Source organism: Hyperolius riggenbachi, chromosome 2 (assembly GCF_040937935.1).
Source record: "Hyperolius riggenbachi isolate aHypRig1 chromosome 2, aHypRig1.pri, whole genome shotgun sequence".
In the NCBI taxonomy this organism is placed as follows: Eukaryota; Metazoa; Chordata; class Amphibia; order Anura; family Hyperoliidae; genus Hyperolius; species Hyperolius riggenbachi.
The window spans coordinates 201,794,438-201,821,224 of NC_090647.1; the positions used below are offsets into that span (position 1 = coordinate 201,794,438).

General features: G+C 43.6%; 1 protein-coding gene across 3 annotated transcripts in view; it reads left to right on the forward strand.

Annotated features, from left to right (window-relative positions):
- The window catches only part of TPP2 (tripeptidyl peptidase 2), a 106,382-nt gene that overhangs the window by 3,944 nt on the left and 75,651 nt on the right, over nt 1–26,787 (forward strand). For all 3 annotated transcript variants that reach the window (XM_068267999.1, XM_068268000.1, XM_068268001.1), the window contains exons 2-7: nt 5,737–5,865; nt 8,470–8,565; nt 9,154–9,258; nt 13,618–13,742; nt 15,456–15,619; nt 23,326–23,480. In XM_068267999.1, the coding sequence (XP_068124100.1) occupies nt 5,737–5,865; nt 8,470–8,565; nt 9,154–9,258; nt 13,618–13,742; nt 15,456–15,619; nt 23,326–23,480 (774 nt within the window). The remainder of the gene's footprint in view (nt 1–5,736; nt 5,866–8,469; nt 8,566–9,153; nt 9,259–13,617; nt 13,743–15,455; nt 15,620–23,325; nt 23,481–26,787) is intronic.

Sequence of the window (26,787 nt, forward strand, 5' to 3'; positions counted from 1 at the left end):
CATCACTGTGCTAGTCCTACCTAATATTAGGCAAGTGTCCCTGCGTCTGTCCGTGTGTCAGTGCTTTTTAGCACTGCGCATGTGCAGGGACAAGACGCAGAGACACTGCCGAAAACCGGAAGAGGATGGGGCCAGAAGGGGCGGTCGTGTGTGCGCGTGCGCGAGCAGGGTGGATTACTGACAGACCTAGCCCGTTTTGGGCTAAGGTCACTAGTTGTCTATAATTTCCAACTGTTGTCTATTCCATTTGCACAACAGCATGTGAAATTGATTGTCGATCAGTGTTGCTACCCTCTTTCCCTGAAAATAAGACCTACCCTGAAAATAAGCCCTAGCTGGAATTTTCAGCATTCTTGAAATATAAGCCCTGCCCCGAAAATAAGCCCTAGCGGAAGTTAAAGAGGAAGAAGAGGCAGCCAGCAAGCGGGGACACAGCGGTGCAGTGCCGATTGGGTACCGGTCCTGTCATCCCAGCACACAGCAAGGTTATCAGCTGTGTGCAGGGATGACAGGTCAGGTGCCTGATCAGTAGAATAGCATACCTTCAAATCCATGAACATCACAGTACAAAGGAACAGGAAATGTTCTGCTCAGAGACACTTCCTGATAGAAATATAAGACATCCCCCTAAAAATAAGCCCTAGCACATCTTTTAGAGCAACATTTTATATAAGACACTGTCTTATTTTCGGGGAAAGACGGTACCTAAGAGAACAGTTTAATTTCACAGAAGTGTGATTGACTTGGAGCTACATTATGATGTTTAAGTGTTCTAAGTGTTTTTTTTAGCAGTGTATTATTGCATTTCAATCTGAATATCATTGGAAAGTTTAATTTATTTCAATAATTCAATTCGAAAAGTAGAACTTTATACAGTAATATAGATTCATTACACAGTCGTATTTTTCACTTTCATTTTTTTATTTTTTTGTTTGTTTATTATGGCCCATAGACAATGAAAGTCAAACCTTGTAGATTTGTAATGTCTCTTTCCACTCAGCTGATTAGCCAACAATATCAGCAAAGGTGTCTTGAGCCTTTAAAGTGTACCTTAGATGGTACACTGGCCCTTATTTATACGTACCTGGGGCTTCCTTCAGCCCCATGAGCACCATAGCTTCCTTTGCCGTCCCCTTTGGCCCCTCCATTCTGTCGCTACAACTCCTGGTAATCCAGTCAGTCACTGCCAGTTGTCGGCTTCTGCGTGGCTCTGCCACACGCTCCCTGCACTCCGGCCCCCTGAAGTGTTCTGCGCCTGCGCAGTATGCTCCAGGATGTAGGAATGCAATGAGGGGATGCACATGCGCAGAAGGCCAGCAACTGCATGGCCGAACTGAGGGCCATAGCGGCAGAATGGAGGGGCAGAAGAGGATGGCGAGAGAGGTCACTGCTCATGGGACTTGAGGAAGCCCCAGGTAAGTATAAATAGGGGCTAGTGAATCATCTCAGGTTCACTTTAGGTGAAAGGAGAAGGAGCAGGAATGATCGGCACTGCAATGTACATTTATTCTTCAAAAAGTGAGGCACAGTCCGAATGCATAAATGCAAAACAGTAGTGCAGCATACATGGACATACCGGTGCTCAGAGGTGTGATTGTGACAATGGGTGCTAGGCACTGCTCGCCTGACAGCCGTTTCGCGCTATAACGCGCTTCTACGGAGGCTGCAGCCTCCGTAGAAGCGCGTTATAGCGCGAAACGGCTGTCAGGCAAGCAGTGCCCAGCACCCACCGTCACCATCACACCTCTGAGCACCGGTATGTCCATGTATGCTGCACTACTGTTTTGTATTTATGCATTCGGACTGTGCCTCACTTTTTGAAGAATGAATGTACATTGCAGTGCCGATCATTCCTGCTCCTTCTCCTTCTTCCATGTATGTACTTCCCTTGGATCAGAGCACGCAAGTTACAACACTGTGGGTGAGGTGTGTTTTACCTGCCTAATCTCCTTCCATGCTGACTACATACTGCTGCAGTGCCAACTGCCTTTCTACCTGCTTCTATCACTTTAGGTGAAGTGTATTTGGTTTAGTAGGCCACACAATTAGGGAGATGACTACTGATTTGAAAGCTGTCCAAAAAACATTGACATCCTCCAGATGGAGCATAAGCTGCAAAAGGTCATTGCTAAAGAAGCTGACTGTTCTGTATCCAACGATATTGATGGGCTGTTGAGTTGAGAGTATTGGGAAGTTCAATTCAAATTCAAGAATTTGGGGGAGATTCACAAGGAGTGGACTGCAGCTTGAGTACAAGAGCCACAACACACAGACATATCCAGGACAACTGTTGCAGTCCTTGTGTCAAGCCACTCCTGAACCAGAGCTCAACGTGAGAAGCGTCTTTCATGGGTTCAATAGAAAAAAAGACTGTTCTTCTGCTCGGTGCCCCTAAGCTCTCTTTTCAGTACAATTTTGTATTTTATTTGAAAATCAAGGAGGTCTCAGATTCTGAAGAAAGAGTGAAGAGGCTCAGAATACAAAAGTTGCTTAAAGAGGAACTTCAGCCTAAACAAACATACTGTCATGAAGTTACATTAGTTATGTTAATTAAAATAGGTAATATTATCTCTTACCCACCCTGTTTTAAAAGAACAGGCAAATGTTTGATTTCATGAGGGCAGCCATCTTTTTGGTTGAAAGGAGTTGACAGGAAGCATGAGACACAGTTCCAACCAGGGCTGTGGAGTCGGTCCAAAAATCCTCCGACTCCTCGGCTCCGACTCCTCTAATTTGCATATTACAATTTTGTTGATTAAAAGTATGTAACATGAAATTCGTCTCTTAACTGCCAACACTTAGGAATTTTACAAGACAACTGAAGTGAGAAGGATATGTAGACTACTATATTTATTCCCTTTAGACTAAAACTAGTCCTTGGTAAGAGTACTTGTAAAAGGTACAAACCGGAACAAAGAACATCTATCAGGCCCTAGGCAATGTAACTGTGGGCACATGTAAGAATGATGTGCAGGTACTCTGCAGGGGAATGAGGAGATTCTTCCTCTATTACACATTCTTCATGCACAATCTGAACAAGGTTTATGGGTGACAGACAACATCTCTGTGTTCAATGTGCACAGCATTCTCAGTGGATTCCCTGCAGCTCTGTGGAGAGTGCATATGTAGAGTATAGTACTACTGTGTAACAAAGTAAACCTGAGACAGATGAAATTTAAAGTTTTATACATACCTGGGGCTTCCTCCAGCCGCCTTCAGGATAATCAGTCCCTCGTTGTCCTCCTCCACCACCTGGATCTTCTGCTATGAGTCCAGGTGCTTGAGCCAGTCGGGCGTAGTGCGCATGCACACACTCCGCCGCCAGGAGCATACTACACCTGTGCAGCACTATTGCGCAGGTGCAGAATGTTCCTGGCTGTGGGAGCGGCATGCGGCCGGACAGCGCCGACTGGCTGTAATACCAGGACTCATAGCAGAAGATCCGGGTGGTGGAGGACAGCGAGGGACTTATTAGCCTGAAGGGGGCTGGAGGAAGCTCCAGGTATGTATAAAACTTTACTTTTCATCCGTCTCAGGTACCCTTTAATTTGTAGTCACCAAACCAAATTTTAACAACATATCAAATTATTTGATTTCATCAGCAAAGGGAGTGCATACATTTGCATAAATCAGCATCAGTGCAGAATTATTTCCATCTCATTGACCATCTCTATTAGTGACACAGCTACACATCAGGCTTTATTCTTACAGCATAGATGTTATTTAGTATATATAAGAGATTCCTGTGTACACATCATATATACAGTCACAATCAGATATGTATATCTGATCTTAAAAATCCGGGGACTGCTTTATTGAAGCAGCACAAGTAACTAATTTTGATTGGTTTATTTCATTTTTGTGGACTAAGCACAGCTATTACTGTATATATACATTATTTTTAATGACTATTATCTGAGAAATAGAACGTTTTATCATATTTTCTATTTTAATTACAGTTACAAATTCATTAGGAGTTGGAGTCGGTGCATTTTTTCCCGACTCCAGGCACCCAAAATTGCACGACTCCGATTTCACAGCCCTGGTTCCAACTGTCCTGTGTGCTGATCACCCCTCCCTCCATGCTACGTAGCGTGGATTGGGGAGGGAGGCCCTAGAGCTGCGCAGCCGCACTCGCGTCGGTGCGGACTGCGCAGCCGCGGCCTCCTCCGGCGGCCATATTTGAGCAGGCAGGAGAGCCCGACCCGGGCTGGGGGGTCGGGGTTCGGCCGGGGGGAGGACAAGCAGCGGGGACCCGGCAGAGCTGCATGGAGGGCGGGGATGGCGTCCTCCGTGCCTTCAAATTTCATACAGGTACAGACCTTTTTTTTACGAATTTGGGCTCGTAAGTCCTTTAAGTCTAAAATCAGTGTAGCTGTATGGCAGGAAATTTTAGAGCACTGCATGGTTCCCTCTGCTGACAAGCTTTGTGGAAATGCTAATTTAATTTTCCAGCAGCACTTGGCACCTGCCCATACTGCAAGAAGCACCCAGAAATGCAGACTAGCTGAAGGGTGCTTTGAAAGCATAATGGGCTGATTGCCAAGCCGCATAATATGCCAAGCATGTGTGTATGTATGTACGTACGTACGTACATACATACATATTATTCTTCTGTAAATAAAATTCTAATTTTATGAGATTAATTGGGTGTTTTCATTGTCTGCAGTTTCTCATCGGGCCCAGCAAAATGAAAAGAAATAAATGCTTGAAATCTCTCTGTGACCCTTATTCAACATGATTACTCCTAGGAGTCAATTTTTCCTTTGAAAAAACAAAAAAACAAAGCAAAACTTTACAGCACTCTGCAACTGATTAAAAAATACGAAACAATACTGCTAGCTAGTGACAAAAAAGTCATTTTGTTGATGAGGTGTAAAAATATCGACTAGGAGAAAAAGTGAATTAAATAAGGCCCTCTTTGTTATAAATCTATATTACAGTATTCATGAGTTTCACTTTTTGAAATTAATTAATGAAATAAAATAACTCTCCAATTAATTTATTAAGATACTAGCTGATGGCCCGGCGTTGCCCAGGTATGTATTTGGCTGGTGTTGGCTACGCCCACTTTTCTAACCCTAACACTCAGTTAGTCAATTACCTACTTTGTGAGCTTTGTGGTCTTTGGCATTGATAATTTGCATTGAAATGAAACAAATCTAATTGGCCGTGGCCCCACCCCCTTTTCTGAACTTGAACCCCAGTCACCCATTGACCAACTGTACCAGGTTTGAGGCTTATGCCATTAACAGTGCAAGAATGGCAGCAATTAAATATTCCCCTTGAAAATAAGTGAACCTTGATTGGATTTTGTAGGCTCCACCCACTTTTCTGAAGATCAATTCCAGTCACCCAGTGACCAACTGCAAAGGTTGAGAACCCTACCATTCATTAACAGTGTAAAAATGGCTGCAGTTTACATTTTCCTAATGAAATTTGTATTAGTCTCCACCCACTTTTTGGTTATGGGGATAAAAAGCATCCTATATGTAGTTCCAGATAATGTACTATGTGTGCCAAATTTCATTCAAATCCGTTCAGCCATTGTTGCTTAACAAACATCCAATCTTTTGCATTTATAATATTAGTGAGATGCTAGTATATCTCCCCATAGAAACCCCATTCTTTTGTCCAGATCTCTTTCCTGGTTCCTTTTGAAAGTGACAACTAAATATGGCAACCCATCAGTATTCAGTATAAAAATGTTGCTTACATTTTTTTTCTCCTCTTTAGCTAACGACGGATGGCAAACCCAAGATAATTGACATTATTGATACAACTGGAAGTGGTGATGTGAATACCAGTACTGTGATGGAGCCAAAAGATGAAGTAATTGTTGGCTTGTCTGGAAGGACTTTAAAGGTACATGCTACTTGCATTAGCTCACAGTACACCTGTAACAAAATAAATAAAAAAAGCCCCTATGGGGTACTTGCCTCGGAAGGGGTAAGCCTCAGGATCCTTATGAGGCTTCCCCTGTCCTCTGTAGCCTCTGGGATCCAGCACTGGCTCCCCCGACAAAAGCGAGGTAAAGGGGATCCGAGAAGCCTGGGTCCCGCTGACCAGCGCTGATTGTGCGTGGGACCCAGGAAATCACTGGGAGCGGCGGTTTCAGCCAGCCGGAGTTGAGCTTGAGCTTACTGCCTCTAGCTCCGAATACCTAGCCCGAGCTCAGATCGGGATTACTGCCTGGGGGGTTAAGCAACTGTCAAGTCAAACTCCTTGCAAAGCTATTTGGCCAAATAAACTCTGGTTCAGGTTTTAATGTAGGAAGATATGAATCTTGATATGTTGTCTACACCAAGCAGTGAACTTTCTCCATGATTGAAAAGCAACAAACCTCTGCCCATTTCAGAAATATATTACTGATTTGCAAATTGAAAAACTTTTCAAATGGCACATTTTCATGTATTTGTGATGCATAATAGCAGTGACATTCTGTCTTATTTACTTTCAGAGCAGTCAGAGAATAATTTCCTACTCATAAATCATGTAGAATATGTTTACTCAGGCCTATTTCAGACAGGAGACTGAACTGTGTGCTTGCCAAGTTTGCCTTTTGCTGCCCACCAGTGCAATTCGGGTGCAATGTATAGTGGCTGGATTAGTTTAATGGTTAATGGCTCAGCCTCTGGCACTGGGGACCTGGGTTGAAATCTTGGCTCTTCCTGTTCAGTAAGCCAGCACCTATTCGGCAAGGAGTCCTTGAGCTAGACTTCCTCAAGCGCTTTGAGTCCTCCAGGAGAAAAGTGCAATATTAATGTTATTTGTCTCGTCTTTGTTGATTTAAATGCAGCCGAATGGCAGCGCTAGTAACACCGCACGTGACATGCGCTGACACACACGATGCTGTTACAGGGCGGCAGAGGACATGTCGAGTCTGAGCATGGCTGCAGCTGCGCTGAGATCTGACTCCATGAGGGGCTGCCTTTCTAGTGCTTGTACCGAGTGCTAACAAGCGCCCAGCTGATGCAGGGGAGCAGATGACAGGCAGTGACTTCAGTTTGTCAGCTGCTCGTGGGAAATGGGCCTTATGAAGGCCTGAGTGTGGTTTCTCCCATTAATTCTGTTGCATGTCTGGCTTTGGTGAAGTGTCAGTTGGCATAGATTTATTTGCTTGCTGCAGCTGTCAGTGGAGTAATGTACAGAAAAATATGAAAATAAGAGGAAAACTGCCACTGAATTTGATAGCCTGGTTTCATTGCATTGCTCAACACTTAGTAAACCACCCCCGTTGACTAGGTTACTGTTTTTTATTGACATCCTTTTAGTTAACACAGCATTACTAGTGTGTACCAAAATATGTTGCACTGTTGGCAACTTTGTCAGGTCCTTTCCCAGGACCAGCTTGCAGTGAATGTGCAGCAAGCTCGCCTTGGTGAAAGAGAAAATGTTTATAGGATGTAGGAGTTAAGCAGTTTTAATGTTTATAATTACATTTAGGGGCGTGTTATGTGAATGATTTAGTTGCTGCCGCTAATGTTTTTCCAATGCAGCTGCTAACAACTATGGGACACATATGCAGATCGTTGTGTTACTAGCCAAAACGATTAGCATACAATAAAGGTGTTAACTCTGTGGAACCAAAAGCCCAATCTACAAGATACAATTCTTTGTGCGATTCGATTTACGATCCGATTAAATCCGACATGTCTGATCGGGATTCAATTCGATTTGCCATTGCAAAACAATGGCAAATCAAATTGAATCAAATCAAATCCCGATCGTACATGTCGGATTTAATTGGATTGTAAATAGAATCGTAATCGAATAGCACAAAGAATCTTATCGTGTAGATGGGGTTTACATTGACTTTGTAATTGATTAAAACCATTTGCTTTGGGGTTTTTTGAAACTCTTAAAACAATCCATTTTTTTTTTTTCTTACATTATCCACTTAAATTTTTTTATATTATTTGTGACTGATGTCCTTTAACATAGGAGCTTCAGACATTCCAATTGTTGCATTAGAATCCTTAAAGGGGAACTGAAGTAAGAGGTATACGGAGGCTGCCATATTTATTTCCTTTTAATCAATACCAGTTGCCTGGTAGCCCTGCTTTTCTATTTCTTTGCAGTAGTATCTGAACAACACCAGAAGCAAGCATGCATCTAGTCTTGTCAGATCTGACTTTGAAGTCTGAAACGCCTGATCTGCTGCATGCTTGTTCAGGGGCTATGGCTAATAGTATTAGAGGCAGAGGATCACCAGGGATGCCAGGCAACTGGTATTGCTTAAAAGGAAATAAACATGGCAGCCTCCATATAACTCTCTCTTCAGTTCCCCTTTAAAACAAATTTTCATAAACTAATTATTAAAACATAATTTTAACAATAGCTGTTAATTTCATTAATTTGTTTTAAATTCATTAATTTGTTTTAGAATATGGTTGCAGTACTTATTTGTATTTAGTTAACTGTTTCATCTTGGTTCGTTGCTGATGCTTTTGTCACCTTTCCTTGTAGATTCCCACAAGCTGGAGAAATCCATCTGGCAGATATCATATTGGGATTAAAAATGGGTTTGATTTTTACCCAAAGGCTCTCAAGGAGCGGCTTCAGGTAACGTTAATGGTATTATAAGCTCTTTTCATATGTGTGGCTAATGGGTAAGCTGGTTTAAGTACTCCAATTGTAGAAATGGACCTTAATTTCTACCACGCATAATTGTGTTGACGGGTTTGGATTAGCATATTGTTAGCGAAGATGGAGTAGGGTCCAGGGGCTGGGCAATGCCTATTCTAGCTTCAGACTGTCCTACTTTTTAGACCTTGGGGGAAGAGTGAATTGTCCAAGACTGGTTGGTGAGCTGACTTTAAGATGCGTTCAGTCTCTATATTACCTTCTCTTTACCGAGAGGGGCTCAAAATCTAATCCCTGCCATACTTATTGTCCATCATAGTCTAGAGCCAGTTGGGGGGGGGGGGGTTAATTTATCTGTATATTTTTGGCATATGGGAGGAAATGGGTATGGGAGAAAACCCAAATAGACATGGGTAGAAAATACAGCCTCCATGCAGATAGTTGTTTCTACTTGTACGCAGAGATTTTAAGTTTGGTGGGTGTAACTGTTCTAGTTGATGATTTATAAACAGTCTCACACAGTTACCATTTAACGATTAACATTTATTTTGTTGTAAACTCTTGTAGAAAGAGCGAAAGGAGAAGTTGTGGGATCCCATTCATAGAGCTATACTTGCAGATGCTTGCAGGAAGCAAGAGGAGATTGACTCAAGTTCCGGCAGTCAGACTCAGGTTGGAAATAAAATCAGACTTTGTCAACCTCTAGATTGCTTTTGTGATTAAATCGTCTTAGAGCAGCGCTGCTTGTCTTAGTGCCTAAAGATGGTTTTACACTTTTACGGTACCCATACACTAACTCGATTTCCCCTGTGATCGAATCTGCTGTGAAATCGATAATGCAAATGCGGACCGATCGACTGATTTCCATCCTAAATAGAAAAAGCGCGGCGTTCGATTTGGTGACGACCGACGCAGCAATAATCTTACCTGTTGGTGGTGCGAGTCCCCATGATATGGAAGAGAAAAGGACGCAGGGAGGAGAAGAGCCTTGCATGAAGTTAAACCACCGGACCCAGGAGGACAAGCGCCAACAGGACAGATTAGAGTAATGCAGCTTTTCTGCGTCTTTTGGCCCTAAATTGAACGTCGCCAGGCACGCACTCCCGATCCGCTGCCAATCAAGCAACATTTTCCAGCCTGCCCAATCAACCAAATTGATTTTCTGACAAATCAATAAAGCAATATTTGTGTTACAGATTTTAAGCAGATTTGATCACAGAGATCGCATCTGCCTCATGTTGACTGTACATAAACTAGTGTATGGCCCGCTTATGTTTGTTTGACCAGACAAATATTAATATCTGCTCTAAAAACACAAGTACTGTTTTAAAATCTGCATCATGCAGAACTTTAAAGAGAAACTCCGACCAAGAATTTCACTTTATCCCAATCAGTAGCTGATACCCCCTTTTACATGACAAATCTATTGCATTTCACAAACAGACCATCAGGGGGCGCTGTATGACTGATATTGTGGTGAAAGCCCTCCCACAAGAAGCTCTGAGTACCGCAGTACTCAGGGCAGCCTGCCACAATGTAACAAGACTCACAGACAAGAAATGGCTGTTTACAGCTGTCTGTAACAGCCAGAACAGCTAGAAACAGCTACATAACCTGCCCACAGTAACTATGTCACCATGTAATACATGTCAGAATGTGAATCTGGGAGAGCAAACAATGAGCAAACACTGACTAAGGGCTTGTTTCCACTATTGCGGTGCGGAATCGCCTGGATTCCACCGCTGATGAAATCGCATGCGGATGCGGTTTCCCATGCGTTTTTTGCCGCGAATTCGCATGCGAATTCGCATAGGTGAAGGTATATGTGATTTTAACCATGTCACTGCCTGTGTGAATTTACATTGGTACCTATGCGAATTCGCTTGCGAATTTGCATGAAAATTCGCATACCATAGCCGCATGCGAATTTCCTATTCAATACATTAGCGGCGATTCGCATGCATTCCACTCGCAGGTGAATTCGTTGGCTCTTTTGTGCGTTTTTTTACCGCTGAAAAAAACGCACCTCAACAACGCTACAGTGGAAACAGGCCCATCCACTTGCATTACATGTGCGAATCCGCATGCATTGGACGCATGCGGATTCGCGATAGTGGGAACGAGCCCTTAATCATTTATACATAATTATTGTAAAAATGAAGCACTTTTTTATTACATTATTTTCACTGGAGTTCCTCTTTAAAAAAAAAAATCCCTGCTAATTTCTCATTCAGGTGGAAGGTATTGGCCTCCTTGCTCCATCAGGGGTAGAGAGGGGTGCTTTTCATCTGCTAATCTGTAGCACTTTTCTCATCAGACAGTACTTTCAGACTGCTTAAAGGGAACCAGAGAAGAACAAATCTTAAAAATGAAAAAAGATGTTATACATACCTGAGGCTTCCTCCAGCCCCATAAGCCTGGATCGCTCCCACGCCGCCATCCTCTGCTTCCTCTATCGCCGATACCGGGTCCCGTCACTTCCGCCGGACGCGATCAGTCTTCCGCATGGACAGGGGCTCCCTCCAGCTCTGTACGCATGCACCTGTGCAGTACGGAGGGAGCGCACTGCGCTTGCATCGACTGGCCGAAATGACGGGACCCGGTACCGGCGGACAGAGGCAGTGGAGGACGGCGGCATGGGAGTGATCCAGGCTGATGGGACCGAAGGAAGCCCCAGGTACGTATAAATCTCTAATGTTCGTCGTCTCTCGTTCTCTTTAAAAGGTTGGAGAATTCTAGAATGTATTGATCTTTGTCTTTTGTGACCCTTTTCATATTGCAATAGTGGGATCACAATTTTTCTATTTTATATCATGCGATTTACCCCCCCCCATCAATTTTTAGCACGATTTTTGTTCGATCAGTCAGCTTTAACAATCCGATTGCATTCAAGTCTTCGCAACAATTTTGTAGCAAAAAGAGAAGAAACGGCAAGAAAATTGTGTAGCCCTGCATTTGCTATGTGATATTCTTGTGCTTTCATTTGATAAGCTGGATGCAGGAAAAATACTTCATGCTTTGTGTCTGCATTTGGGTAAAATTGGGATCACCCATATGCAAGAGAGCCCCCACGCACTCAACCTTTGAAAGGAGTCTAGCCATAGCCCTCAACCCTTAGGGCCCGTTTCCACTAGAGCGAATCCGCATGCGTTGTCTGCATGCGGATTCGCATAACCAATACAAGTGGATGGCCCTGTTTCCACTTGTCAGTTTTTTGGTGCGTTTTTTCTGTGCAGGATTTTTCTGCACGGTAGAGCCTGCAGAATTCACCTGCGTGTGGAATGCAGGCGATTCGCAGGCAATGTATTTAATAGGGGAAATCGCACATGCGTTTTTTGCCGCGATTTCGCGTGCGAATTCGCACCAAAAGTAATCTAAATTGAACCAGGCAGTGACATGGTTAAATTCGCATATACCCTGCCTATGCGAAATCGCTGCAAAAAACGCATGCGGAATCGCATCCGCATGCGATTTCGTCAGCGGTGGAATCCTGGCGATTTGCACCGCACTAGTGGAAACGAGCCCTACGTGGTAATAGTTCAGACAAAAAGCAATTGACCTGGGACTCCATCTGTATTTTTTTTTTTTTTTGATTTTTTTTTTTTTGATTTTTTTTTTTTTTGATTATAGCAAAGCTGCTTTTAAAGGAAACCTAAACTGAGGACATGGATTTTTCCTTTTACCCTGACTCTCCTGCTGATCCTGTGTCTCTAATACTTTTAGCCACAGCCCCTCAACAAGCATGCAGATCAGGTGCTCTGACTAACGTCAGACTGGATTAGCTGCATGCTTGTTTCAGGTGTGTGATTCAGCCACTACTGCAGCCAAAGAGATCAGCAGGAGTGCCAGGCAACTGGTATTGTTTAACCTCCTTAGCGGGAACCCTGTGCTGGACACGGGGTAAGCCGCTGCGGAGGATTTCTCAGGCCCCGCTGGGCCGATTTGCATAAGTTTTTTTTTTTTTTTTTTTTTTTTTTTTTTTTTTTTAATATATACATGCAGCTAGCACTTTGCTAGCTGCGTGTTACCTACGATCGCCACCGCTCCGCGCCGATTCGCCGCTACCCGCCGTGTTAGAGGGTTGGTGGATCGAGACTCCCTCTGACGTCACATCGGTGACGGGTAAAGCCAAAAGGCAATCCCGTTCAGAACGGGATTTCCTGATGGGCCTGATCGCCGGAGGGGGTGGGGGGATGCCGCTGCTCAGCAGCTCTCATGTAGCTAGCGCTAGGCTAGCTACATGATTTAAAAAAAAAAAAAAAAAAAAAAATTAAAATAGTGCTGCGCTGCCTCCCTGGCAGATTTAATTGACCGCCAGGGAGGTTAAAGGGGACCATCCATATCCCTCTCAGTTAAAGTGGATCCGAGATAAACCTTTACACATTGCATAATTGTGTTCCTTTCATATAGTTTATAGGGCATTCCTCAAGCCAAATACTTTTTTGTTTTTGTTTTGATACTCTAGTTCCCTATAAACTAAATAAGCCTTGTCCACAGCTTTTCAGAGTGCCTTGGCATTTTCAGACCGTAGCAAGGGCTTATGGGAGCTCAGTCTGGGCAGGAGGAGGGGGAGGTGTTACTAGCCAGAAATTTCAGAGGCAGAGGGGAGGAGGGGGGATTAGGCTTTCATAGGCTGAGTGCTGGAGATGCAGATCAGCTTGCCTGTGTGTAATGTTTACAAGCAACATGACTACAGTCATTGTATCACAGGAAGAAATAATCGTATTCTGTCTAAACTGTTTGCAGCTAGATTTGCTGTGTAAACTATCTAAACTTTAGATAAGATATATAGACAAGTTACTTGTTATAGTTAGTTATTCATCTCGGATCCGCTTTAAGGTTCCCTTTAAAGTGAACCAAGCACTATTTGTAGCACCCAGGGCGTCTTAGTAGCACATTTAATATGCATGCCAACAATGTGGCTCAATAAAAATCTTTCATTTCACCTCTTCTTTTTACACGTAAATGTATAAAATAAAACACTGTGCTTCAAATAGTAATACCTACCTTTTTATTATGTGCATTTTGTAGATGGGAAAATTGGTGAAAGATGATGTTCAAAATCAAGTTGAATTGCTAAATTCATTTGAGAAGAAATACAGCGATCCAGGGCCAGTGTACGATTGTTTGGTGTGGCATGATGGAGATACCTGGCGGTTTGTGACATTCATTCATTTTTTTTTTTTTTATTTATTTATTTTTTTTTTTTTAAACCTAAATCCCTGTGAGCTGAACAGTTAGCATAAAAAAGCAAGCTTTGTCTCATTTTATATTACCGTAGTTCAATTTCAGGTAGTTTAAAAGAAAACCATGTGTTAAACTTGTCATTTTGTTTGAAGTACAAAAAGGTGTTTAAAACAATTCTAATGCAAATTCTTAAGTTTATGCGTTACTGAACAAGGCTTCTTGTATTTAGACAGTGCTGTACTATTTAGAAAGCTGGACTGTGGTTTGCCACTTTGAGGTTTACAGTTATGTTTTTTTGCAGAGATCAACACACCCAGTTATTTCTTTAGCCGTAGCCTTTCCTTCTTTTTTTTTCTTATTTTTTTTCTCTCACTCTCACACTCACTCTCTCACACTCTCTCTCTCTCACATGACATTCTGAGATTTGACCTGCCATGTTGAGCTGTGCTAGTAGCCCGATGGCGTCAGCCAATCAGTGGCAATGTCGCAAGTTCCCGCGATAGCACCTGCGCTCCAGCAATGGGAAGAGGAAGTGTGAAGGCACCACCCGCTGGCCAATAGGCAGTAGAGGGACGGAGGAGGCAAGATGAGGGGATAAGCACATTGGTAAACTCCATTTATGGGGCGCAATGGCAAAATAAAACGGGAGAGGCTGAAACCGAAGTAAAACGCCTAGAAATAAAAATAGGCGCACAAAAAGAGAAAAAAATTAGAAAAAAACTAAGAATAATTTTATTAAAAATACATCTTAATAAGAATAAGAGAATTTTGGAAAAAATCATCTTTTCTCAGTTTTCTACATTAGTTTTAAAATAAAACGTGCTACTGTGGGTAAACAGTCCTGGTGATTACAATGTTTAAAATAAGTCCCCAGTACAATGTATGGCGACAATATTTTATTTGGAAATAAAGGTGTATTTTTTCCATTTTGCGTCCGTCACTAATTACAAGCCCATATTTGCAAAAAATAACAGTAACCTACCATCATGACATGCATATTAAAAAAAAAAGTTGAGACTTTAAGATAATTACTTATGGGTTATTTTCACTTTTGTCAATGACCACCCGCATCTCATTGATGCCAGGGATCATTGATCACAGGCACCTAGATTGATGAATGGGAATAGGGTTTCCCATTCACTGACCTGTGTACTAACGTGCTGCGATGTGAATGCGAACGCAGCAATATGTGCATACCTATGCCCCTGGAGTTAACATGGAGTCTCGGGGGGCATAGATATACTGTCACAAAAACATTAGGTGGTTAAAACCTAGCTTAATCTCCGACTCTCCCTAATACCCCATAAAAGGCTTAAACTAACATAGCCTAATTTGTCTTGACCTTCCTGACATCCGTAAAGTTAATCATCGTCAAGGTCCCTGAAAAGATGCCCAGATTTTCTGTTGCTGGATTTGAGCTTTGAGAAAAGGCAACTGACAAAATACAAGTAAAAGGATAGTGTTTTGTAGGTTCCCTTATCCTTAAGTATTATATGAAACGAGTTTTAATTTTGGGCTAAGCTAGACAACTGTAGTATCAAAAGATCTGTCAACATTATAATAGGCTGGACAGCTAGGTCAATTTTTGTTCCTCATTATACATGGTGCAGAACTTCCATGATGGGTGCATCATTATCCTGTGACACTTGCGAAATTCTGCCATTTATTTTTTTCCCTTCTAGTGCCTGCATGGACACAAGTGAATGTGGAGATCTTGAAACTTGCACTGTTTTATCAAGTTACAGAGAAGCACAAGACTATGCATCGTTTGGTACATCAGAAATGCTGAATTACTCAGTGAATATTTATGAAGAAGGGAATTTGCTATCTATTGTAACTAGTGGAGGTGCGGTTTCATTCATTTTTATTTATTTATTTATTTATTTCTTCTTCTAAATAGTGTGATATTTTAAAGAGAACCCGAGGTGGGGTTCTTCCATGGCAATCCCCCTACAGAAGCTGGGTCTGCCTATAGAGCCCAGCCTCTGTTGCTATATAGCTTCCCCCAAAGCCACCCCTGCGCGCTGCAAGACCCCATAAAACACGCAGCGTGTCGCAGCCGGCTGTGTTTATCTCACTACTGTCAGTCTCGCCGCTCCCCCGCCTCCTGAATCTCTCCAGTCCCCGCCCACGTCCCTTCCCTCCCCGCTGATTGGAGGAAAGGGACGCGGGCGGGGACCGGAGCGATTCAGGAGGCGGGGGGCAGCCGAGACTGACGTTAGTGAGGTAAACACAGCCGCATAGCGCGGCTGTGTTTTATGGGGTCTCGCAGCGCGCAGGGGGGCTTTGGGGGAAGCTATATCGCAACAGAGGCTGGGCTCTATAGGCAGACCCAGCTTCTGTATGGGGATTGCCATGGAAGAACCCCACCTCGGGTTCTCTTTAAGTGCAAAAGTTATGCTGCAACTTCTAGATGTTTTTGTTTTGTCTTTTTTTTTTTTTTTTTTTTTTTTTTTTTTTTTATTGTAAGTGTCCAGGCAGCTATAAAAAAGACATTTACTTACCCGGGGCTTCCTCCAGCCCCATGAAGCTGATATGTTCCGGGGTCCCTACCGGTGCAGAGGCCGACCATGCTAGTTCGTCCTCTACTGCGGCTGTGTGAGCACCGCTGTCAATCACTTGCACTTAGAGTGTACCGGAGGGGAGTCTGCATCGGCTGGGAGTGGAGCTGCTACAAGGGGTTGGAGGAAGCCCGCCTTAGCTGCCTGGATATTCCCTTGAAAGAAAATCTGAAAGAGCGCTAAAAATAAAAATGTATATGCTTACCTAAGGAGAGGAAAGGGTTTGGATTCCGTTGAGCACCTTCGGACTCCTTTGTAGTCTTTGGTAGTACACCAGTCCCCAAGTGCTTCCGAAGACGGGCACAGCTGTACTGCCGTGCACAAACCTGGACTCACTTATGCGCAGTATAGTTCTGCTATCCTTCGGAAGTGCTCAAGGATGCAAATACTTCCAAAGGTTGCCTGAGGAGGGCCGAAGACCTGTTCGACCATGGTGGTTGAAGAACTTCACTGGGTTGCGGGGGTTAGAACAGCGGGATTGAAAGAGAACTGGCAAGGCTCTATTGCAGGGGTCCCCAAACTTTTTCGGTCAAGGGCCAGGTCAACATACTTCAGACAGCTGGGGGTCCGGAACATATAGTGGGATGCAAAAGTTTGGGCAACCTTGTTAATCATCATGATTTTTCTGTATAAATCGTTGGTTGTTATGATAAAAAGTCAGCTAAATATATCATATAGGAGACACACGCAGTGATATTTGAGAAGTGAAATTAAGTTTATTCGATTTACAGAAAGTGTGCAATAATTAACTACAATTAGGACAAAAAATGTATATCAGACTGCGCTAAAATTATTCTTTGATTCTATTAAATCATACAAAAATGGTAAAAATACATTTGAGATTCTGATGGCAGTTTCACTAAAGTCCCCTGATTAGAGGTAATGCTATGCAACCAAATGAAATGGAATACAGTGGAATAATAAAATATTCTATTTAAAGCGGAATATAACCCTGCATTTCAACTTTGCTCTAAAACATTATTTACAGCATATTATATGCAACCAGCATTTTTTTTTACTAGACCAGCATTGGAAGGGTTAAACACAGAGGTTTAAAGTTCCGTGGAGAGATATGCAGAAGTTCAGATAGATACATTTTAACTAAATAGAATGTAACAAGTGATAAATGTTACACACTCGTTGGCTGTCCTCCAGCTCCTTCTCAGTCAGAGAGAGTGAGTCACATTCAACACCTAGATACATTTATGTAAACAAAATGTATCTATGTAAGCTTCGGATGCGTCTGCAGAAATCTCCAGGAACTTTAAAGCTCTGTGTAACCCTTCCAATGCTGGTCTAGTAAAAAAAAAATGCTGGTTGTATATAATATACTGTAAATAATGTTTTAGACCAAAGTTGAAATGCAGGGTTATATTCCGCTTTGAAATAATGTCCATTTGAACCCACTTTAGTGGATCACTAAATGACCAAGGAACATAGTCCCCTGCGGATAAAACAAGCATCTAATGAATGGACACTCAACATTGGTAAAAGGCTGTATGACGCCTAAAGGGAGGACTTGTGGAGATCCGGATCTCCCGTGTTTTCAAACTTTTTTTTTTCAATGAGCAACGGTCCCAGGAATAATGTCTAATTGCAAATGTCCGGGACTGAAGTCCTCAGACTCAGATGTACTATATATTTAGGTATTTAGGTCCTCAGACTTTGAGATCCTATGTATCTAAGGTGGATATCCATGTGGAGTTATTAGATATGTATAGCTGATAGTGTTGCTATAGATTGCAGACTCCAGCGTTAGTTTTGCTTGCCAAGCACAAGTGTTGTATAGTGACCCTTGATATAATCAAAAAGGATTAATGTGCAGCGGTACTTCACGTTAGATGTGACTTTAGAGAGAAACAGTGTTCAGCAGTATTGACATATAGTAGCAGCAAATTAGCTGGTTTCAATAGAGATTCTGCAGAGCAGGGGTACTCACGGTCCTTCACCTTAATTAACTGGGTGGTTGGGGCTGCTCGATCCCACTTGCCCCGGCCGGCAGCGGTGTGGGAGAGACTTGACGTGCGCTGTTACAGGATGAAATGATGTCGGGCAGACTGCCCGGCTCTAACTAGCGGGTGAGGCGCTCTCCAGTGTAAATATGTAGAACGGAGCTCCGCTGGACTTGCGGTGATCGCAATACACCGCTGGATAGCCACGCCTCCTCCCATGTGATGTGATGTCACAGTTGCTTTAGCCAATCACTGACGCATTTCAGCAGGTCTGCCTCCCTTTCTCAAAGTGGGCTACATGGACTAGGAGGCTGGCTTTTAAAAGGCTGATAGCGTGTGAACCTCTGTTATTGGAAAGCATACAATTCCAGATCTTTGAGACCATGAGGGATAAGAGTGTCTAGGTTAAATATCCATAGGGTTTCATGTCTAGACATTTCTTGCATTTTCTAAAATAACCTTGTTTCCTTCCTGACACTTGGATTTTCTTTATAGTTGGTGCCAATATATTGCCCAGATTCCTGGATATTACTGAAGATAATTCCCGGGTTTTCCGGCAACATTGATGTAAGTGCTGGATCTTCTCTCAAGATGTTCTAATATTTACCAGTTATCTTCTTCACTTTATTCGCTTGCGTGCAGTAATTCAATATTAAATTGGGTTGTTGCTCAACCAGATTACCCGACGTTTTCTTACATAAGCTCATGTCTCCCTGTATTCCTAGCTCTATCCTTAGCATCCTCAATGATCTGTGACGGATAGCCTTTTTCTTCAAACCTCTTTTGCAGAGAATCAGCTTCCTCCTCAAAATCCATCAATTAAGAAGGAACTATACCAGATTGATGGATTTTGAGGAGGGCAATCCGGTTGAGCAACGACCCAATTTAATATTGAATTACTGCACGCAAGCTAATAAAGTGAAGAAGATAATTGGTAAATATTGGAACATCTTGAGAGAAGATCCAGCACTTACATCAATGTTGCCGGAAAACCCGGGAATTATCTTAAAAAAATCCAGGAATCTGGGCAATATATTGGCACCAACTATGAAGAAAATCCAAGTGTCAGGAAGGAAACAAGGTTATTTTAGAAAATGCGGGTTTTGTAGCGCCTGCAGAGACTCTGGTTTACCTGTGAAAAAAATACATGAAGTGACATCTACTTCCAATAAAGAACATTTTTGCATTAAAGGGAACCAGAGACGCCAGCGTTAAAAAAAGAAATAAGATTTCATACATATCTGGGGCTTCTTCCAGCCCCAAAAGCCTGCATCGCTTCCACGCCGCCATCCTCCGCTTCCTGGATCGCCGGTAACTGGTCCCGTCACTTCCGGCGGACGCGGACAATTATCCGCATGCACAGGGGCTCCCGCCATATCCGTACGCTTGCGGCTGCGCACTATGCAGCCGCACGCGTAAGGGTATGCCGGGAGCCCCTGTGATGCGGACGATTGGCCGCGTGCTGCCGCCGACTGGCTGAAACTACAGGACCGCCGGATACAAGAAGCGGAGGACGGCGGCGTGGGAGCAATCCGTGCGTATGGGGCTGGAGGAAGCCCCAGGTATGCATAAATTATTTTTTCTGGGGCCTCTGGTTCCCTTTAAGGATGTGACAAATTGTGACACTATGGGTGTTATCTATGTCCTGACGTGCCCTTGTCTCAAACAGTATGTGGGCAGGAGAAACGCCCACTAAAGGAGAGATTAGGAGAACATTGTACTAACATACCAAAAGGGAATAAAAAAACACCCTCTCTCAGCTCATTGCAAATTTGCATACAACTGTTCCTTTAAGGGATCTAGTTTTTGTGTGATAGAATAAGTAAAAAAAAACATGGAGGAGCGGAGATTATATACAAGAAATGTCTAGACACGAAACCCTATAAATATTTAACCTAGACACTCTTATCCCTCATGGTCTCAATAAAGATATAGAATTGTATGCTTTCCAATAACACAGAGGTTCACACGCTGTCAGCCCTTTAAAAGCCAGCCTCCGAGTCCACGTAGCCCACTTTGAGAAAGGGAGGCGAAAGGGAGATGCAGTATGCGAGAGTGATGCAGAGGAAGCCAAAAACGCTTGAGGTATGCTAAAGCACATTTGGACAAGCCAGCTTCATTGTGGAATAAGGTGTTGTGGACTGATGAAACTAAAATTGAGTTATTTGGGCATAACAAGGGGCATTATGCATAGAGGAAAAACACAGCATTTCAAGAAAAACACCTGCTACCTACAGTAAAATATGGCGGTTGTTCCACCATGCTGTGCGGCTGTGTGGCCAGTGCAGGTACTGAGAAGCTTGTCAAAGTTAAGGGACACATGGATTCCACTCAGTATCAGCAGATTCTGGAGATCAAAATCCAGGAATCAGTGACAAAGCTGAAGTTGCGCTGGGACTGGATCTTTCAACCAGACAATGACCCTAAACACTGCTCAAAATCCACTAAGGCATTCATGCAGAGAAATAAGTACAATGTTCTGGAATGGCCTTCTTAAAGAGACACTAAAGCGAGTAAAAAACTCGCTTCTTCTCTTATATTCAGCAGGAGCATGTGTGCCCCTGCTAAAATGCCGCTATCCCGCGGCTGAATGGGTAGATTTTGCTGCTCCTAGAGGCAGGGCTAACGGCTGCAGTCCTGCCTCACAGCGCGTCTATCAGCGGCGCATCGCTGCCTCTCCCCCGCCCCTCTCAGCAAAGGAAGACTGACAGGGGCGGGGGAGAGGCGGAGATACGCGCTGACAGACGCACGTGAGGCAGGGCTGCAGCGGTTAGCCCTGCCTCTATGCGGAAGAGATCCCCGGCAAGGACGGAGGGGACTTGGGGGGGGGGGGGGGGGGTAAGGGACCCCCGTTGTGCGGCGCGATAGCGGCGGTTTAGCAGGGGCACACATGCCCTTGCTGAATATAAGAGAAGAAGCGAGTTTTATACTCGCTTCAGATTCTCTTTAAGGCTCATACACACATCAGACCATAGTCTTTGGAAAATAAAAGATCACAGACCAATTTTACCCCCTTCCATGTAGTATGAGAGCCATACCTACACAGTCTATTCTATGGAGCTGAACTCCCCATCAGACAGAAATCTTTGCAAGATGCTGCACACAAAGATGCTGTAGACATTAAAAAGATCAGTATCTGCAAAAGATCTGTTCCTGCAATAGATCCGTTCCTGAAAAATGCATTCATAGTCTATGATATCTGCAGATCATCATACACACCTTGTTTAACAGACATTCATCTGCAGATCAGATCCACCAGGATGGATTTTCAGATCTGCAGATGATTGTCTGATCTGCAGATGAATGCCAGTTAAACAAGGTGTGTATGATGATCTGCAGATCTCATAGACTATGAATGCAATTTGCAGGAACGGATCTTTGGCAGGAACAGATCTTTTGCAGATACTGATCTTTTGTGTCTGTACAGCATCTGTGTGTGCAGCATCTTGCAAAGATTTTTTTCTGATGGGAGTTCAGCTCCATAGAAAAGACTGTGAAGGTATGGCTCTCATACTACATGAAGGGTGGTAAGGTTGGTCTGTAATCTTTTATTTTCCAAAGACTATAGTCTGATGTGTGTATGAGCCTTTAATGTCCAGACCTGAATATAATTGAAAATCTGTGGTGTGAGTTAGAGAGCTGTCAATGCTTGGAAGACATCAAACCTGAATGAATTAGAGATGTTTTGTAAAGAGGAATGGTTCAAAATACCTTTAACCAGAATCCAGACTCTCATTGGAACCTACAGATAGCGTTTAGAGGCTGCAATTTATGCAAAAGGAGGATCTACAAAATATTGATTTCATTTTTTTTTTTTTTTTGTGGTGACAAAATTTATGCACCTGCCTAATTTTGTTTTAACAATTATTCCACACTCTGTAAATCCAATAAGCTTAATTTCACTTCTCAAATATCACTGTCTGTGTCTCCTATATGATATATTTAACTGACATTTTTTTTTATCATAACAACCAATGATTTATACAGGAAAATCATAACGATTAACAAGGTTGCCCAAACTTTTGCATCCCACTGTACATAAAATGATGTTGAAAAACATTACATTGAATCTAGGTATTAATTCCCCCAATCATGCCTGAAAGAGAACCCCCAGCAGCAGCCATGCGGTGCCTGAAAAATGTCTTTGTTCACCCGACAGTGAAGCATACCCAGGTAACCACTTGCCCTCCAGTTGGACAGCAGTGTCACCTGATGCAGAATTGGATTGGAAGCCAGCAAATTACTGCTCGCTGGCTTCTACAGTATGTGGATGGGGGGTGCCAGCACTGCTGCTATTTATGTGGGCCATCAATATTTAAAGGTGTAGTGGGCCACATCTATAAGTTATACATTTTGTTTTTGGGGGCCAGTGAAAAAGCTTCGGGGGCTGCATTCGGCCCGTTTACAAACAACACTCTGTATTTAAACTATAAAACCGAGCAGAGCTCCAGAGATTCTTTGACATATCCAGCAGTAAAATCTTAAACAAATGAACAGTGAAAGACAGGTTGAGATAAGTGCTTCAGAAAACAGGACTGTCTTTGAGCTCTTTTGCATAGATAACAAGTGAATGTTCTTCAAGTGAACCAGAGATGAAAATAAACTGAGATAAACAATTGGATCTGTCCTACTACTCCTAAAAAAAAATGAATCTTTGTAGATATCTCAAGGTTTTATTTTACGTATAAACATTTACAAAGCAGATTTAATGTTTTATGGTCTTTGCTCAATTGCAGTGTCTCAAGAGTCCCAGAGCGAAAATACATGAACTATTGACCTTTTTAAGCCCAGGTATCTGCTTAGGAAAGCGTTTTATAGCTGTAATTTATCAGTGAGCCACTGTGTCCTAAGTGTCTCGCTTGGGGCCATTTGTTGATCAGTTTCATATAATGAAACATTCAGGTAGTGGTACGTTGGATGGGAAACTCAAGCCTGTATGCCCAGCAGTATTGTTTCACAGCTAATTATGCCCACAAGGGAATGCCTTATTGTGTAACTGTATGAGATGTACACAGATATCCTGTTTATGCATGTTGCAGGTGCCCATGGGACACATGTAGCCAGTATTGCTGCTGGGCATTTTCCAGATGAACCTGAAAGAAATGGAGTAGCTCCGGGTGCTCAGATTCTAGCCATAAAGATTGGGGACACTAGACTGAGCACAATGGAAACTGGTACAGGGCTGATCAGAGCGGTAAGTTTTTTTTTTTTTCTTTTTTCCTGCATATGATTGTCCAAATTCTTCGTGCCTGTTTATTTGTGCTAATGGTAATGAAACTGAGGAAAAAACAGAAAACACAAAAAAGATACTTGCCTAAGGAGAGGGAAAGCTCTGGGTCCTATAGAGCCTTCCCAATCCTCTCCTCATCCTCTTGTTCCCCTGAAGGCTCCTCCGTTCAAATCTTCTGCCGCAGGAGGCTTAGAAAGTCTTCGAGAGCCTGAGTTTTATCGAAGCTGGGCGGCTCTTTACTGTGAGTACCTGAGAGTGCGCATGCGCAGTATGGAGGTGTCTTCGGGAGCCCCGAGTGCTCCCAAAGTTTTCCGAAAGCCCACCCGCAGTGGAAGAGAGCAGTCGGTCGGAGACTGCTAATGGCTGAGCCAGCGCAGGGATGAGGAGAGGAACGGGAAGGCTCTATAGGACCCAGAGCCTTCCCCCCTCCTTAGGTAAGTATTTGTTTTGGCTTCAGACTCCCTTTAAAACCTAGTGGCCTTCAAATATTTAATGAAATTATTCCTCATAGAAGTATAGCAAATTGATGGAAGGACTGTAACTGGACTTGGTATGTGTATGCATGCTGGTTGCATATAACCAAATACTGTGTGCATTAACCCTCCTGGCGGTTTGCAAAAAAATCGCCAGGGGGCAGCAAATCTTTTTTAATTTTTTTTTTTTTTTTTTGTAGCGCTACATGATAGCCGCTGCTCAGCGGCATCCCCCCAGCCCCTCCGATCGCCGCCGGCGATCGGAGATCCGGAGATCCCGTTCAAAGAACGGGATCTCCTGGAGGGCTTCCCCCGTCGCCATGGCGACGGGCGGGATGACGTCATCGACGTCGTGACGTCAGAGGGGACTCCGATCTGCCCCATAGCGCTGCCTGGCACTGATTGGCCAGGCAGCGCACGGGGTCTGGGGGGGGGGGCGGCCGCGGCGAGAGGAATTGCGGCGGATCGGCGGGTAGCGGCGGCGATCGGGCACTGCACGCAGCTAGCAAAGTGCTAGCTGCGTGCAGCAAAAAAAAAATTATGCAAATCGGCCCAGCGGGGCCTGAGCGGTGCCTTCCGGCGGCATAGCCCGAACTCAGTTCGGGCTTACCGCCAGGAAGGTTAATGATGTTCTCTGCACTTGATACTAGTTTAGATTTGACAATTCCTCTGGGTTGTCTACAGCCAGATGCAAGAATTGTCAAACAACTCTGTCTGCCTTTGTAGAGCTTAGCTATTTGTTACATTCATTGTCATGGAAATAGATGTGCAATTCCACCCAGTGCATAAGATCAGCACATTTCAATTACTTCGGCCTGAAATTTGATTCTTACTAAATCACCTAATCATTTTCAGTCATTTTCAAGGGCAAAAACAATTGGCTACAGTAGAAAATCCTGATTTCATAAAGTGAAAGAATAATAGATTTGGATAAGCAGTAGGCGCAACACATTTTCAAGTCTATTTCTGCTGAAAATCTAAGTCTCCATACACACCACGCTTTGGTTTTCCTGTGCAGTTTCTCTTCAGCTTTTCCCAAGGAAATTGTTTAGTGCATTTCAATGGCACTGGTACCATCTTGTGAGATTTAAGTGTTTTTGTTTTTCTTGTTTTGTTTTTTTTAAATTGTATCTGGAATCAGTAGTGAGTGGGTTATGAAAATGGGTAGATAAATATACAGTGCCTTGCAGTTTCTCCGTTGTTTTTGCATCATTCCATCGCCTCATGAATTGTGTGTGTGGTGTGCTCACAGAGCCTAAATCATGGCTGCAGTATGCTTTCATAACTGTCTGATCAGTGTGTTGGTCCATGGGTATTGCTCATAAATATGATTTTTATTCTTTTTGCTTGAGTAGGTTGAACATTTTTGCCTACAAAACACTGTGTCCAGGACATCAGTTTACACTTCATATAAAGTCCTGTTCACACTCGGAAATGCAAAACGCAATTGCCTAGCACTTGTGATCGTCACTTTGGATGCGATTGTTATTTATTTATTTTTTTTCATCACTTGCTGCAGTGTGAGTAATCCCACAGGATCACTGGGGATCAGCAAAGCGTGTAACACAGACTGACAGTGCTTCAGTGTGACTGAGGCCTTAAGGTGCGTATACACGCACTACCGCCAGCAACTACGGGTCTGGCAGACCCTCCCGCTGGGCAGATGTTCAGCCGACAGTAGCACGTGTACACGCTGTCGGCGGACTGATAAGGCTGTTTCTGAACGATCCGCTAAGCGGATCGTTCAGAAACAGCCTTATCAGTCTGCCCACAGCGCGTACACACGCGCTACTGTCGGCTGAACGTCTGCCCAGCGGGAGGGTCTGACGGACCCGTCGTTGCCGGATGTAGTGCGTGTATACGCACCTTTACAGTGATGCCAGGCATGCAGTTGGCCACTGAGTCTCTTGCTATGGTGGATGTCACACACCAGCAATGATTTCTCTGGTTACAATACAAGTCTATGTAGCTATGTTATTTCCATTGCATCAAGCACATCTGGAGATTTTCAGATGCTAGAAATAGGTTATGTCACCTGTATGCATTTTGGCTGGATTGGTAGGCCTTTGCTACAAGCTTGTAAAGTCTCAATTTGTATAAAGTGCTACTGTGCAGAATTTTTTTTTTTTAGGCTTAAACTGGCCCTATTGCTTGGTCACATTTTGTATTGCAGCAGGGTTTTGACCAATAGCATTTAACATCTGCTCCCCCTAGGCACAGGAAATGCTCAGTTTATGATAAGTACTCAGTGTCTGTAGTTTAGAATTCACTTAGGCTAGGTTCACAGTGGGACGTTGCGTTTAGGGGACGTTATAGGGCACATAACGTGCCCCTAACGCAACGCCTGGTGCTCTCTGATGTGGACGTCAGAGTGAGCTGCGTTGTGCAGCTCACTCTGCCGTCCGTGATGTGTACTCTTGGACGCATGCGGCATCACGTGGTCCCGCCCGGCCAATCGCCACACAGAGCGGCGCTCCAGGAAGTAAACCCTGCACGTCACACCGTGCAGTGAATATTAATTAGCCATGTGCCCGGCCGCTCTCCCCTCCTCCCCAACATGACCGAGCATGTGCAAACAGTCTAACGCGGCTTAGCCGCCTATAACGCACAGCATGCAGTACTTTCTCTTGACATGGAGCGTTACAATGTAACGCAACGTGGGCACTGAGAACAGCCCATTGATTTTTCATTACTGTGCGGTGGGGCTGCGTTACAGGCTGCATTAACGTGCGCCTGTAACGTCCCACTGTGAACCTAGCCTGAATTATTTTTGCTTTGTATTTAGATATTCTCTATAA